A 16299-nucleotide genomic window follows, 5' to 3' on the forward strand; every position below is an offset into this window, starting at 1 on the left:
TATAGAGATATTACTGACCAACTAATTACCACCGTCGTGACTATAATGGGCAAATTGAGCACTTCAAGGTATTCACTCCGAGCATCAATCACAACCTTCAAGATTGCCTTTCATTACTGTACTTAACATGAGATTTAGATGCCGAGGAAAAAATAATAATCAGGAATTAATTAGAAAATGTTAATAAGGCATTCAATCTGATTTTCCACATTCGGAAAGGCTGTGACTGAGCTCTGGATCTGTGTGCAATCAGTAGCGAGTCATTCGCTTCTTTCTTAATAACATTTTCAAAGCTCATTATTCAGGTAATGGCAAGGGCAAGGGGCCTTACGTAATTAAAGAGCTATTCGGCTTCGGTTAATGACTAATCCCAGGCGAACTAATGAACGGCTAATGGTGGGACCTCCAAAAAATACAGCATTTTTGCTTTTTCTGAAGCAACAAAGTGGTTTTGGGCCATAATTTATTCCAGGTGCAATTAGGTTCTGTGTTGGCTTAAAATACTGTATATCTGTAGGCATTGGGAGTTTCAAGAGAACATGGTGGCACTTTGGGTTTGGAGTTTAAGACTTCAATGTGGTCCACTGTGGCATTATACCTAAATGGACCCTTAATAATTAAAAATCATATAAACCAGCCAATCATAGAGCAACATTTCCAAACAGCTCTATACTTCTATTTGGGGACACTTAAATGTTAGTGTTGCAAGTTTCATTGGATGTACATTTTTAATTTTTTTATAATAGTTTTGTTACGTTTCACTATCATAAACACGCAACACAGATCCACTACAGCAAGTCAGTTACAGCACATCCGGGACCAAAGAAACACCTGACTTTTGTTCCAACCACCCTCTCAATTACTTAATTGAACTAATAATTTCCTAAATCAGAGCCTTTTAATTATTTTAAATAGTAGGGGGTTTAAGTTAAGTATATAATTGTATAAATTAAACAAATTAAAAAGTCTAATCTTAACAGATTATTACTTCAATTAAGGTTCAATTAAGTAATTGAGAGCTTAGTTGGAACATAAACAAGCAGGGTAGGGTGCAGCCAGATCCTCTTGCCCAATCTGCACAAGATGACATCTCTTATACAATGACATCTCTTATACAATAAGGGAAACCCTTTACAGGATGTATTAACAACAACAACAAAAACATGTATTCCCCACTTGGTTTAGAATTCAGATCCAGCTATACTTCTATTTGATACGTATTCTTCTGTTCTTTATACCTGATGAACCTTAGGATCAAAATTGCAGGGGAGTACCCACTCTACCTGGTACATCAAGACTGCGAGAGAGATGTGCCCTTTTGTCCTCTGTTCAAATAGCTGCGTCTGTACGGCGACCCTGTGCGATCAAAGAGAGTCAGACAATCTTCTCTCTCTCTCTCTCCTACCCTGGCCGATCCGTGGACAGCAACTCCACAGCATGGAAGAGTCGGCATCGGACAGATCCGGCCTTCATTTGAAACACCAATAATTCAGAAATAGCACCCTGTAGTCATTAGAAGACATCATATTCATGCATCCCTGATGGGTTTATGTATACTGGAAAAGTGGAAAATGACACCAGTAGCAAAAGTATTTCGAAGGCCATCGTTTGGTTTCTCCCGGGCAGTCGATACTGTTCCATCGCTGGAGAAATTGAGTACGGCAAGAAGAAAGAGACAGCAAAGCAAATAACCTTCTATTTTATTTTCTTGAAAGACAAACAATGTCAAGAATTCTTGTTCAATACATTCAACAGAGAGACAGTCCGAGAACAGGAGACAACACAGTCCGACCACTTCACCTCCGGGGAAATACACTTCTTTTTCAGTGCCATTTTTAATTGTTTTGGAGGTTTATTTTAAATCTTTTTTTTTTTACTTACATTTTTTTTTAAAGACAAGGTAATTGCATAGAATCGTCTGGAAATCGATGATAGTTCTGCCCCCCTCCCCTCACACACACATCCCTCATTTTTGTTCTTTCTGCTTTCATTTCTACCAAGTCACAGACATTTAATTTCAAATCACATCACAATTCATTTCACAATATCAGGGACGGCATTCCGATGAGAGCCTGTCTTTCTGGGTGAATTAAAAAAAACCTGAAGTTAATACAGATCACACGGGCTGAATCACACGTGTATCTGTCAGTTGTCGAAGCTGACGTGAAAGTTTACGCAGCTACCAAAGCTTGTGACTTATAAAAAGGAGCGATTTTGGTTTGATAAATATTGTTTCAGTACTTCAGACAAGTCTCTATAGATGCAGGTGTAAAGGTAGTGATTACAGTAATGGGAGTTATTTTGGCTTTAACCCGCTTGGCTGAGGGACCAACGGCCGCCCAGAAGGATGAGGTCATCACATGGTGGATGGAGCCAAGGAGCTGCTGCAAAGACAGAGACCGGGGAGGCGGACGGATGTGGTTCTGAGTTTAAGCCAGACAGAATGTGATTGCGGCTACTGACGCCGGCGATGGAGGACGTGATGCGCTATTTACAAGAGTGTGGGTGTGTGAGCGTGATCTGCTTGATCTGGCCTGCTAGAGAGTGAAGTGCGACGGGGGGTTATCCTCCTCACGAATTTCTGTTTTAAACTCCATTACAATAACCGCCACGTTTCTACACAATCCTATAAGCTCCGTAAGCATGAAGATAGATGTTGGATTTGGGCTGGGAGGTGCCTGTCTTGGACCTGAAGGTTCATAGGTTTAGTAACTGTGATGTTTAATATAATTTCCTAAGTCCGAATGTCCACAAATCGTCCTTCACTTGTCTGCAGCTTGTTCATATTGTTCTGTGAGAAAGTGTGGCATCCCCAAACCTTTCCAGTTGTTGCCTTCCTGCATATATATTTAATGTATTTAATGATTTAACTTTAAGGTCTGAATCACTGATCTCTTAAAAACATCATTCGGGGGCAACAGAAGGAGTGTGAAGGCGCTCAACTGGGATTTTTTAACGATCCGCTTTAACGATCAATTACGATGGCGCAGAACAACACTGCTCACAAGCTCCTTTTATGTTCTGCGACATCTGGTCACCCAGATCTTAAGGCGAAGCTGGAATATATTCTCCTTAACTGTGCTGAGTCTCATTGCTGATCTTTGTGTGTGTGTGTGTCTGCATGTTTCTCTACATGTATAGCACTCTCCTATTCTTTTTCAACTCAACTTCTTGCACTTCCTAATGTCCGATAAAGGTGTTGCAGGCTCGTTCCAGCCTCTCCAGTCTAAAGCAGGTCTCCACAGACACAGCCCTCTGTCAGCATTGGGGAGCTTTATCCACCCCAGACATCTGCCCAAAAAGACAACAATCACCTCAAAATGAACACGCTCCACATTACCCCCCTGAATATCAAGGGCAAATATGTAATTAAGACATGTGGCTGCTAATGACCCCCCACACACACCCCTCCAGCACGACGTCCAGTAATTAGCTGCAATATCAGCACCATTATCTCCTGCACTGTCCCCAGTGGACTTCTCGCTCTGACTGCTTTCTGCGCTCTTGCGTTGCTTGGATCAGAACCATCAGCCCATACAATCACACCAGTACTGCCCACTGGCTTAGATCCCAAGCACCTTTTGGGTTATGTGCTACATGTTCACTAAACAAGTGCACTGTGAGACATTGTTTTGAAAAAGCATCCCCAAAACACAGTAATCCAAAATATTTACAATGATGGTAATGATAAAGGACACAAGTTACTTTTATTGCTAATGCGTTGTGATTTATCTTATTGAGATTTGTTGTTTGCAGACACACACCACACAAAGGAATACTACAGGTTTTCATCGGTCTTGTTTGAAGTACCGCCCAGCCCCTCCGCCACTGCTCTGAAGAACAGTGTCTCACCCGCTAAGATAAAACACACAATGCCTGACTTCCCCGACTCTCCTCTTCGAGGCTGCTACAGAGCCGTGTCAGAGTCATACTCTTCCCGGCGATGCTGCGCTTGAGCGAGGCTTCAGTGCGAACACACGCCTCTGGGGACCTCTGAGAAGCAGGCAGATGGACAGACAGCACTCTCTGGAGACTGAGATCTAATCCAGCTGACCCTCACGCTCCAGAGGTTGGCACTGGTCTCCAGCGACACTTGTACCACCTCAAGATTGTCCCAAAACTAAAGTTAAAGTTAGCTTTGATATCCAAATGTAGCTGTACACAATAATATTAATAACATGGCTCATTACCGATGTTACACACAGTTCTGTATTATGTGTTGTGCTTGTGTTGCAATCATGGTACCCACAATTTAAGCAAAAAACAAGTTTACTGTTATGACAAAAACAGACACATTGTTATAATCAAATCCCTGTGGGGAAATTGTAGGCAATCTCTCAATTCAATAGTAAAAATCCTAAATAGGCAGTTGTTTTTTAGTCTTTGTTGGATTGTTTTTTTCCCCCCACAGTTTGCCCACAGGGATAAATCAAGAGTTTGACATGTATACTTGATGTGTATACAAGTACTGGCTTGCTCAGGCAACAAAAGTCACTGTCTGCTGCTTCCAACTGCACTCCCGATGATAGCAGCGGCTCGGATGAGAATCGATTGTGCAGGTGTCCTCTCTGGGGTGGGGGAGTGAGGGGCAGAGCAATGCCGAGGGTTGATTCTCCTGAATTTACTGCCTGCTCTGGGGACAGATAAGAGAAGAGCGATTTTCACATACTGCCCGTACACAGTATAGATCGCCAGGACTTAAAGAACCTTCTGCTACCATTTCTTGTAATAAACCTCCCTTTTGCGGTAATCTTAAAACGAAGGGCCCTCTTCACTGCTCTCTAATTTATAAGTGATATTAAAGAAAGTTTATTTATTTATTTTAAAGATTGACTTTTGTAATAGACTCTGAACGTCCAGGGACTCGACTGGAGAGTCGGCCTAGTCATCTGCAGCAGTGCCGTGAGCTGAAATTGCTTTTTTGGTTTGAGAAATAAAAAAAATACAATTAAAACAAGATCGATATTCATTACTTCTGAGATTACGCCCGAGTTCATGGTTTTGTTAATGGGACCATGGCGTTTGAACGTTAAATTGGAGATCCGCGTACATCGGGGGGCCAGTCCTCTGTGTTGTATGGTACGTCATCGCCGGCGCCGGGCAAGAGCATTCAGCGTTGCAAGTAATGTCTTCCCATAAATCGATCCGCCGTGATGGAATACAAAACGCAAGTCCCGTCTCAGGGAAAAAAAAAATGACTTGAGGTTATTTATTACACTCACAGTTAAGCCTGCAGTCTAGATTTTACAACCGGGGCTGCGACAAGTCATGAAAACCAACGTGCCGTGTTTGTTTTCCGCCGCAGATTTCACACTGCTTGTCCTGGAGGTTCTACAAGGAGAGACAGAAAATAATAACCCTGCGCCGTCTAGCTGCCAGAGACGGGCGGGGATCAGATAATACAAAGAACAACAATGTCAACAACAACCCGCAACAACGACAACACCACCGTCGACAACACACCGCCACTAACACAAGCCCTCGAGGCTTCAAGAAGCTTACGTCTTATCTCCGATGGATAAGAATTGCATTAGAGGAGATACCAGGAATGAAATAAAAACCCAATAACTAACATCACGTCCGCTGCAGAAGTCCTGTCTCTGTTTCTCTCTGTGCTGTACTTCAGTGGTTGGGAGATTATGTTGCAGAACTGAGAGCCACTCTCTATGGGAACTGTGTCAGTTTCTCTCTCCACAGAGCTGGTGTAATACAGTACAATACCACAATATGAGCCTCCCCACGCTGCCCTCTCAGTCAGTGATTAAGACTTAGCCAGATTAATGGTTTTATCGGCCGATTTGATAGTCTGGTGAGTTAATTGTCATCCACTGTTGAAAGCGTGGGTGCAGGCAAGTCAGATCTGCCAGGGACCAGATTAATACAAACAGACGTATTTCACAGGTGATGTAAGATGCATTTGAAAACGGGCAACTAAAACATTTGAGTTTTGCTCCAAAAGGTCTTAGTGAAGATCTCCTGTTTATATTGTAACCTTGATCCTGTTCTTAGCACACTTTATCTAGTATTCAATCTTACTTCTTTAAGTTTGGAGTCATGGTACAAACATTATGCAGAAAACAAACCTTTTGCTTAGATGCACAGTCAAAATAATAATTCAAAATAATAAATTAGACAAAATTGGACATAAACAAGTTTGCCTTATTCAGCGCTGGACTGGTCCTATTTCTGGTTTAAAACAAACTGAAGCAAGATGGCAACAACTCAAGGAGAGGAAGATATTTCAAAACGAACAACTCACAGGACAACTAGACACCAACGACAGCTGCTGCAGAGTCAATTTCAACTCTCTGTCTCGTGTGAAGGCCAGAGAAGTGAGGCAGGGTCAGGGCCACGGCTTCCACCAAGCGTCGGAGCAACAAGACCGTTTCACCACCAGACGGCCTGGCCTCCGCAGTCACCGTGTTCACTCACAGACTTGTTTCTGTAGCGTCTCCTGTGCTCAGTGTTTGGAAGCGCCTTTATCACTGCGTGTTTCCCTGGGTCCACTGCTGGGTCTCCTCAGGGCTCCTGTTTCTTTGGGGTTGGCGTTAGACCCAGTGTCCCCACAGCTCCGCGCTCCATCCCTCTGCCCTCCGCTGCTGCTGTCGGAGAGAAGAAAGGGGGGCTGCCAACGACCGACTGACTGAAAGACTGATTGATTGATTGATAGTTGGCATTTCTATCTGGCTGTTATGAGGCAGTCTGGATGGGGCTCGATTTAACTCTATCGGGCATAAACACAGATGCATCAGCTCTGCCCTCACCCCACCACACAGAACCGACCTCACAGGCTCCCTTTAAAGAAAACACTACATAGGCCGTTCTGTGCCCGTCTGTTTCCCTTTCACGATGTTCTGAAGTTCAATACACAACAGAAACAGTGACAACAAAAAACGTCAGCCAAATCCTGCTGGCTAAGGCAAGCTTACACATCATTATAGCCTTCGCACAACGGGCTGTGTGTAACCTTGTGGTGAACCAGACTTGGTAATCCTCACTAAGAGGAATCTGTCAGTTTGCATTCACTCTAAGGGTCACCCGAGTTCAACTCCAGCCATTTCAATCACATAACACAACCAGAGAACAAAAACGCCGCTGGACTTTTCACGCCGAGATCTAACGCTGACGCCGATATGCTTTTTGAAAACGTGTTTATTATCATCATCTGTTTAATAAAAAGAAACACTTCTCTGAATCGGCATGGCTGGATGTTCTCATGTTTGGCATCAGAAATGAAGGGCAGGAAGTGACCGTATGAATCAGCACCGAGAGGAAAGAAATAACAACAAAAAAACACACAGGACTCTATTCACAACAGGAGTCATCCCAGGAGATGAGATGAAATTGCAACACAGAGTAATTCAGTTTTCTCGGACTGCTCATCTGTCAATGATGCACGACAGTTTTCTGGTTTACTCATCGAGACAATGATAGGAACATTTCCCCTACATACAGCGCTTTCCAGATTAAAGTGTGGCGAAGAGAAGAAGCTGTGGGGAAACACCGGGATCGAATGTATTTCTTCACATACTGACTCACACGTTCTAAGGCAGGGCTGTCTAGCTCTGGTCCTCATAACTTCTATCAGTCAGTTTTGTAGATCACCAGTTCCCAAGGGCTGGCAAACCCCCTTAGCTATTGATTAATCAAGCAGGTAACTTGTTTAATTAGGGGCAATCCAGATCCTTGGGGGACTGAAGGATGCTCAGGCTTTTGTTCCAGACGATCTCCAAATGACATCCCGCCACCCATCCATGTTCAATAACTGGCACATCCAGTACAGGGTCACGGTGTCTCCAAATCCCAGAATTTCACAAAAACACACTCTGCTTTACAGATCCTTAACAAAACGCCTATACCTTGATGATTTTATGGTGAGCTATAAAACCTGATGAATGGTGGCTTTCAAGGACCAGATTTGGACACCCCTGCTCTAAGGCATTATGAAGAATAAGCTATCGGGTTCGGACATTAGAAAGCAGCACCTTTGACATAAAAAACAAAGAAACACACAAACAAAAACATACCATCTGCACACACACTGCAAACTCTGTCTGACAGTGCCTGAGAGATCTGTTTGAGCAATTGTAAAAATCAGCACTCAGACAATGTAGGGATTTTGAAAACCTGTTAAACACGATTACTGATTAAAGGAGATTAAAGGAGTTTATTTTGCTTTTCTAGCACAGGTTGACCCTTATTTAACTGGGGCAATAGTAGTTTACATACTAATGCGCTGCTTGGGAAAATGCCCCATGACAGAATCTAGAATTTACCTTTCAGTTCATCGTTAGTGGATATGATTTTGAATTTCTCTCAATCAAACACCCCTAACCAATCTTTCTTTATATCATAGGGGTTGGTCTTGTACTTAAAATATAGACAGTAAAAGCACAATTGTTTCCAGAGATGATAGGACCTTAATTGAATAGATATTTCTGGGATTTAAATGGTGGGTAAAATCAGATTCGTTTCTTTTTTAGGGAACAGGATTTTTCAGGCTGTATACAATGCTTGGGCAGACTTTAGAAAAGAAGGTAAATACACCCACCCCCCCTGCTTCCGTTGTTCTCATGTGCATTGTTGTCTTTCAAAAAATACATTTAAAACCTTTTTTTGTGTTTTTTAATTCCATTATTATTTTTTCTTAAAAAAAAAAGTCATGACGTAACAGTTTTTCATGTTCTGCTCATCCAGGACAAACCCGTGCCCAGGCCGTGCGGGAGTGTGCCAGCCCTGCCCCTCTCGATGGAGCCCCCCACGGCCCAGCGATCCCTAACACAGAGTCCTCCGCATTTATTTGGCACTTTTTTGTTGATCGTATTCGTCTTACTGTCCCCACAAAAGTCTTGCAGTTCAGAAAGGCTCTCGATCTCGAGGGGGCGAAAAAAAGAAGAAAAATATCCACAGTTCTCAACCTGAATCCCGAATGAGGATAAGAAAAAAAACAAATGACCAAAAAATAAATAAAGTCAAATCAAATAATTTAAAAGGAAAAACTTCAAATGCTACAATGACATAAAAAAAAGAGAAAATCATTGGAGAAAAGCCCCCAAAAAAGGACTGCATAGTACGGGTGACTGTCTGCTGTTCATCCAAAAGAATTCGGGCATTCGGGAGTCTTGAAAGATGCCGGACAGGCTGTGTGCACGTGTGAGAGAGAGAGAGAAAGAGCGAGAGAGATAGAGGGCGAGAGAAAGAGAGAGAGAGTGAGAGACAGTGAGAGACAGGGCGAGAGAGAGAGAGAGAGAGAGAGAGCACTGCGCGTCCATGTTGAATTGACTCCCACCAAAGCCAGACTGTGTGAGCGGGGCAGGATTCCCCTCAGAGCCCCTGTGACCTTCCAGGCTCCTGACTTCTCCTCTCGGCAGAAGAGGATCTGAATGCAGTAGGATTTGAAGACGGCCACCCAACCCTGCCCCCTGTGTACTTGCAGAATCCCACAATCCCATTCAACTTCCACGGCGGGCGGCGAGAGGGAAAACGGGGCAAAGGGTGGGGTTCTACTCAGGTTCGCTGCTGTTGGTGGTCTTCTCCCACTCCAGGCTCTCCTCGCTGTGCACCGGGGACCCCCCCGCGGCCCCTGGCGGCCTCGCCCTCAGGCCCTGGAAGCGGCGGCACTCCGGGCACACTCGGATGTGGGTGCAGCCCCTCGCCACCAGGGCCGCCTCCTGCGCCAGTCTGTGGGCCAGGGGCTCGGGGGCGCCGCTGCCCCCACACAGCTTGCCGTTGCTGAGGCTGGCGGCGGCCATCCGAGCTCTGCGCTCCTCCAGGGGCAGCGGCCGGGTGCGCAGGACGCCCGCTCCCCGCTTGCGCCGCAGCTGCAGGCTGTCCTGGCACAGCACGATCCCGCGCAGCTCCTGGAACATCTCCTCACACACCGACAGCTGGGGGTGGGGGGGCGGGGTGAGGGTCGAGGAGAGACAGAGAGAGAGAGAGGACGGGAAATATCGCACACCTGCGCCCTCACGCTGCCTGCCACGCACACACACACACACGCACATGCACACACACATGCACACACGCACACACACACACACGCACACAAAGAGCTGTGAGCCTCGACATCACATTGCCCTGTTTTTGCTGCGTCGGTGTGCCAGTCATATAGATGCATTGTCGGGTCGGACAGCTTGCTGGTAAATCTGGACCGCTTTTAAATGGCTGTTTATATTTTTGCCAAGACAGGATTTTTAAATGGCCTTTTAAACAGGAAGGGGTGGAGGTTTAAATCAAGGAGCAGACAGTTGTTAAATTGGCTATCGTTGCCTAATTACCCTGCAGAGTCATAAAAATAACGAACAAAGGCTGATAACATATTTGCATTGAAAACTATTCTTGGGTCTTATTTTTGTCTACACAGTTAGTAACTTAAGTCCTGTCTCGAAGGGTTCAGGGGAGGCTTAGGGGCCAATCTTCACAACAACATTGTGACACAAACTTCGCAATTCGCCTTAAACCTTTCACAAGGCTCCTATTTCAGAGCCCCTGGAGGCAGCGTAGACTTTCTTCCAGCTGAAATGTGTGCAGTTTGTTTCTTACAAGCCCTAATATTGAATCTGGCCCGGGGCGTATAGCATGAACTGAAGGAGGTAATGCAATGTGGTTATAAATGACGTTTCCCCTGCAATCCTCTACGTCTGAAGAGAAATAAAGGACTAACGCATCAGACGTGCAGAGCCGCTACGGTAAAAAGTGACTGCCATTACCGAGTCTCTTCAGACACTGGGAAAGACACTGGGTTTGACTGTTCCATATGGTCTCTGTGTCACTGGAGACTTCAACATGAAGGGACACTGGGAAGGGGCCAGTTTTAACCAATCAGTGCACATCTTTCCTCTGGTCACGCTATCTAATAATAATGCTTTCTAATAGGGAAACCACACATTCAATTTGAGATATGTGATACCTGCTGAATAGGAAATAGCTACAGAAAGAAATTACACGAGCTTCTATTTCCCTAAAGTGTGGCAATAGCTTCCAATAGCTAGACCGGCGATGGGATCTCACAGCTAATATGACGGATGTGTTCATATATGTATGCACTCCGAATCTGCTTACTCTTTTTCAGTTCACATTTTTCACCCTACATTAACAGCCAGCTCTTTTCAACAGAGAGGGATTATCCAATTACTCCCCCTGCGATAAATGTGACAATTAAGAAAGGGAATCAATCTATTACGACGCCTATTCTACCGTAGCGGGTTTCAATAAGTGTGAAATACTGGGGGGCCCCTCGCCATCTCCCCCCCACCGTCATCGCACTGAGCATTTATCTCTGCAGGAGGAAACCACAATGTAATATACAGAGCCAGGCGGCCGCAATGGATTGGAAGATTTGTCAAGCCCTGTAATCAGTGAATAATTCCCCCAAATAAAATGCTATGCAAGTTACATTCTATTAGCTGAAAAAAAGGGTTTTTATTAATCTCCAATCAAGGCGTACAAGAAACACAAAATCATTAAACAAGCCATATCAATGTACCCTAATGAGGAGGACTTCTGGAATGGGTGGAAATGCACTACGGCTATGTAAGGCTTCAGTTTTGTTGGGAGATTATTCACAGGAAGCCAGGTTCATATTTCTCCACAGCTCCAGTCCGCAGAAGGAAATCAAAGCGATTGAAACGATTGTGGTCTAGTTGAGCAAAGGGTGACAGGAGGAAGGGAGCAGGAAGCAATCAATGAAGGGTCGTAATTGGGCTTTGAAAAAAATGTCCCTTTACGAAATGCCAGGCTAACAGATAATGTCTTCAAAGGTTTACATTTGTTGCCCAATGGAGATGCATCATTTCAATGTCTCCAACTCAGATTATTACAGGGGAGAAGAAACACATTTCTACAACAATGTATTTCAACCTTTGATTCTTCCCAGAACTCAAAAAATTTGAATTCAAGCATAATTCTACCCTTTGAAGTAATTATAAGGTGATACACATTTTAATAACACAATGCAGAGGCTAATTCTAGAAAGATGAAAACCCTTAGAGAGTATAAACAGGGATAGACTTCGGATCAATGCTGCCATTTCCAATCAGTCAATATGACTTGAATAGCCACGTAAGTTTACATTGGGATATATACACTTTTGAAGACATCTATATATAAGGCACTGCTCTTTCTTACCACCAGATCTGGCTGCAAGGTTTATAAAAATGCCCCCTTTGTTTAACTAGACCACTGGCAATGAGCTATAATATTTTGGCACTACCGGTACAAGAATATTACTGTAAATCTTACAGGGTGAAGGCAAAAATAGGCAGAAACGGTGAGCAGATTCCCTGGTGGAATTCTACTCCAAACAAATAACCTGCATTGGCAGAGATTCTAGAACATATCTAGAACCTGCTCGAGAACGGAACTAGCCCTAGGTTGACATTCTTGATGGTCACAACAGTGTAACTATGACACTCCACCCATCACATTCTTTTGAATCACTAATTGGCACAACAACACAAATGAAAGCCTATTTGCTGACAACTACAATCTGTTTGGAACCCCCCACCACCAAAAAAAAGTTTTACATCCGGGGCTTAGCTGCACATGTTACACAGTGGTTTTATTTAGCCAAAGCAGAGTGGGCCACAGAACAAGCCTCAGGGAACCCAACAGAGAAGATGATGTATCACCTGGTTAATTCCACGATGACCTGTCCAATATTATTTTATTTCAAAATTTCTTCTGCAGAATCTTCAATGAGATTTGTGTTGACCTCCGTTCACCCCGTTCCCAATAGGCAATACATATCGATTCTCTGCCAGTTCCTATCCCTCAAGCCTTGTTCTCTACCCGCCCCCCTATCTTTCTATCCCGTGGATGCAGACGCGAGTGCAGCAGTACCCGGGCCGGCTGTGTGTCAGTCCTCCGTGCACACAGAGTCAGTGGGAGAAGCTGATAAAGCAGATGCAGGTTACGCTGCCCTCTCTCACCTCTGTGCCGGACGTGTGGCGCAGCATCCAGATGAACTCCAGCACGGCCATGAAGATCGCCACCAGCAGCCCGCACACCAGCACCACGAAGATCCCGCCGATGTTCTCCATGCCCAGCCCTGGGCGGAGCATCCAGAGAGAGAGGGAGAGAAAGGGAGAGAGAGAGAGAAAAAAGCAGCTTCAGTCTGTTACGTCTCACTGGATTTTGGATAAGCCACCCTAGTTAATTAGGGGTGTCAGCCTATGTGAAGTTAGTGAGCCAAAACTGAACTGCTGTATGAGGAAGCTCAGGAGAAAGGGAGATGTCTTCAAACAGTGTCCCCCTGTGCGTCTGTCTTCAGACAAAACATTGCTGCTCGTGATGCCGATCACGGACCCACCTTTCACCCAGTCCAACGTCTCATTAAACTGATTTATGGCACCCTCCCCCTCTGCTACTTTGCAAATTTATCTTTAATTAAACGAACCCGTGAAGCAATCACAATTGGATTCTGTACGGTTTCTACTCTACTTTCTTTCTTCCTTCCTTCCTTTCTAACCCGTTTTAACTGAAGCCCAGAAGACACAAAGACACTAAGGTGAAGAGAAATCTGAGAGAAAAGCTTTATTTATAACAACCATATGAGGTTATTGCACTTGTTGAAAGTAGCAGCTACTAAATACACAATTTCACAAATAATTGACACGTGGAGAAAAGGAGTATAGCGGTTCTCATTCACCCGTATTCTCTTTCTTTGCATTTCATGTCAGGTGTACAGGGACATAAGTGACCTCCAATGTTAATGTTCCCAAGGCTGCAAAAATCTCCAGAATGTCGCGGGACCCGATGCTCACCTCTCTGCGTTCCCATTACTCTTCCTAGTGCCATATTCTGACACTAAACTGATATACCCAAAGCAGGCACTGTGAGTAAAGATCAAAACTATTATGCACACATCGTACAGTCCCTTGCAATCAACGTACGCGCGGTCAAAGGCTTGACAGAAACCCAGCGACACGCTGCCACACATCTTGCATTAGCATAACGGTAATCATCTGCTATTTTCAGGATCATTACCGCTGGCAAAGCAGAGGGGGGGGGTGGCACCATCGTGACTGCCAGTGCCGTTACAGTAACTGATGTCTCCTTCCCACTGTAAGACATTGTCTGATCTGACTCTGAGTAACTCGCCTTCTGTTGTGGTAGCTTCTAAAGCTGTAAACTTCAGATTAGAGAATGTCACCAGTTGCAACTTTCTTTCTTTTCTTTTATTCTTTTTTAATAAGGAGCTCACTGTTGTCAAGGCATTTAGCTCTTACATGAAGGAGTGGCACAGTGTCTCTCTGCATTGTCCATAGTTACTTATGCTGACCATGGTAAATAAAAGGACACTGAGGCATGTGCGACAGTGATAGACTTCCCCAGCTCACTTCCTGCCTTATTCCAGTGAGGTTTATTTTTCTGTGCTGATACCCAGCATAGCTTCAAGAACAGGACCGTTAGAAATAAAAAAATATGACCTCTACAGTTCCATTTCTGGCTCTAGGCTGACACAGATGTGTGACTCTATGGAACAACAAGTATTTCAAAGCCTCCTCTAAAAAAATATTTTATACACATTGCATTAGCAAGTGCAAGTGCAAGTCAATTCAAGTATAGCAAGCTCTAGTTCCTAGTTGCATGGGGAACATATTCTACAGGTGTGGTTTCAGTTCTGACCTCAATGTCGGAGTGAGCCTTTGTTCAGTTTCGGTTTCGTGAGCTTTGGTGGAAGCAATACTTCCAACTCAGTCGACGCATCCTCAAAGTCAACGAAGCAAAAGGAGAAGTGTTGGATAAAAATAAGATCAGCCTCAACCCACCAAATAAAATAACAGAAAAACTATTCGGAGGAATAAATTGCAGGCGTCAGAGAGACAGACTCTGAGGGATTTCAGTCTTGAGGGCCAACGCACAGAGCGATAGCTGTCGCAGTGGGTGCATTGAGAAAATAACACACTCAAGCATTCTGAGCCATGTCTCTCTTTTTCTGTGCGTTTCTGCAAGGATACAGCTGCCCGTTAGTTCAGGCTCCTACACTGGCGAAAACAGTGAAAGAAAAAGACACTAACCCACCAAAGTCTGGACCAGATCCATACTATACCATCAGCATCACGGTGGGAGTCCCACTTATTTACTGACCTGCTACTGTTTTCAGAATTGCCATCCTGCTGGGGGTTTATATCTGTTTATAGCTGAGGGCAAATACCTTACGCTCAGCAGCAGAGAGCCTGCTGGTTGAAGCAGGCAGTTCTAGTTGAGCTAGCATTAAAGGATATGTCTTTCCTCGCACAAAAAATGAGGAAGTGCAGTGAAATAAATCACAGATTGACAGTGTAGTCACTTGCACTCTCCCTGTGACAAGAACACGATGCCGGGAACCAGTGTTGTACCTTTGGCTCGGTGGTCCTCCTCCTTGGGGCACTGGCCTCCTTCCCACCACTTTCTCTTCAAGATCTCCAAGCGATTCTCCTCTTGTAGCTTGAGGATGGCCAGGTCGAACTCATCTCGATACACCGAGCCTGGCCCACGGTGTGTGTGTGTGAGAGAGAGAGAGAGAGAGAGAGAGAGAGAGAGAGAGGGTTCATTGAATAATTTTACCTTTCAAGAATAGATCTATTTGACCATCCTAATTTGTTCTTTACTAGCATATCGACTACAAGGTGTTAAGTTACTTTGTGCCCTGAAACTCCAGAAAAGCTTAAGAAAACTTCAGTTAAGGCACTGGTCGATAATCCACTTTTTTCCCCACCCCTGGAAAATTTACCAGCCAAGTTATTCAGTCCCATGATTTGCTTTGAACAATATAAAACTGAAACAGCTGGGCTTTGGTGCCAGATTGAGGTCAGACTCCAAGTTCAAAACTGGTCCCTGCCCATGCCGGGGTAGAGACAGGACCATTGGCTGAATGCTGAGCCCAAAGGTGCCCTTACCCACGGGCATCCCGATGCCGTAGCCCTTGGTGTCGAGCAGCCCGCCGATCTGGGTCAGGTTGCAGTTGCGCTGCCGGTAGTACTCGTTCATGGTGCTCTCCAGCAGGTAGGCATAGTTGGAGTTGAGCACCCGCGCGATGCCCTCCTCCGTGCTCTTCACAAACACACTGGGCATCTTGGAGTGCATGAAGTTCCACATGCGCTGGTACGTCTGGTAGCGCGAGTTCTGCACGGGGAGATCGCCAAGGCGTGAGGAAGCAAGAGGGGGCTCTTCAGGAGTGAAGTGCACACGAGATTCAGCCGGGGAAGGCGTGAAAGAGCGCCTCATACTCTGAGGGAAAGAGCCTCACACAAAATACACTCAAGAGGGAGAAGAACAGGGAGAGGATGAGCAAGCCGTGAAAAGTGAAGAGCGCTC

At 44.8% G+C, this 16299-nt stretch overlaps 1 protein-coding gene across 1 annotated transcript in view; it reads right to left on the reverse strand.

The window, feature by feature from the left end:
- Window positions 1–1697: 1697 nt before the first annotated feature.
- Window positions 1698–16299, reverse strand: part of grik4 (glutamate receptor, ionotropic, kainate 4) — a 342628-nt gene continuing 328026 nt past the window's right edge. The window contains exons 18-21 of the mRNA XM_066710250.1: window positions 15882–16107; window positions 15342–15470; window positions 12930–13048; window positions 1698–9887 (exon numbers count right to left, since the gene is read on the reverse strand). Of these exons, the coding sequence (XP_066566347.1) occupies window positions 9504–9887; window positions 12930–13048; window positions 15342–15470; window positions 15882–16107 (858 nt within the window). The 3' untranslated portion in view covers window positions 1698–9503. The remainder of the gene's footprint in view (window positions 9888–12929; window positions 13049–15341; window positions 15471–15881; window positions 16108–16299) is intronic.

This window comes from Amia ocellicauda, chromosome 1, assembly GCF_036373705.1.
Source record: "Amia ocellicauda isolate fAmiCal2 chromosome 1, fAmiCal2.hap1, whole genome shotgun sequence".
NCBI lineage: Eukaryota > Metazoa > Chordata > Actinopteri > Amiiformes > Amiidae > Amia > Amia ocellicauda.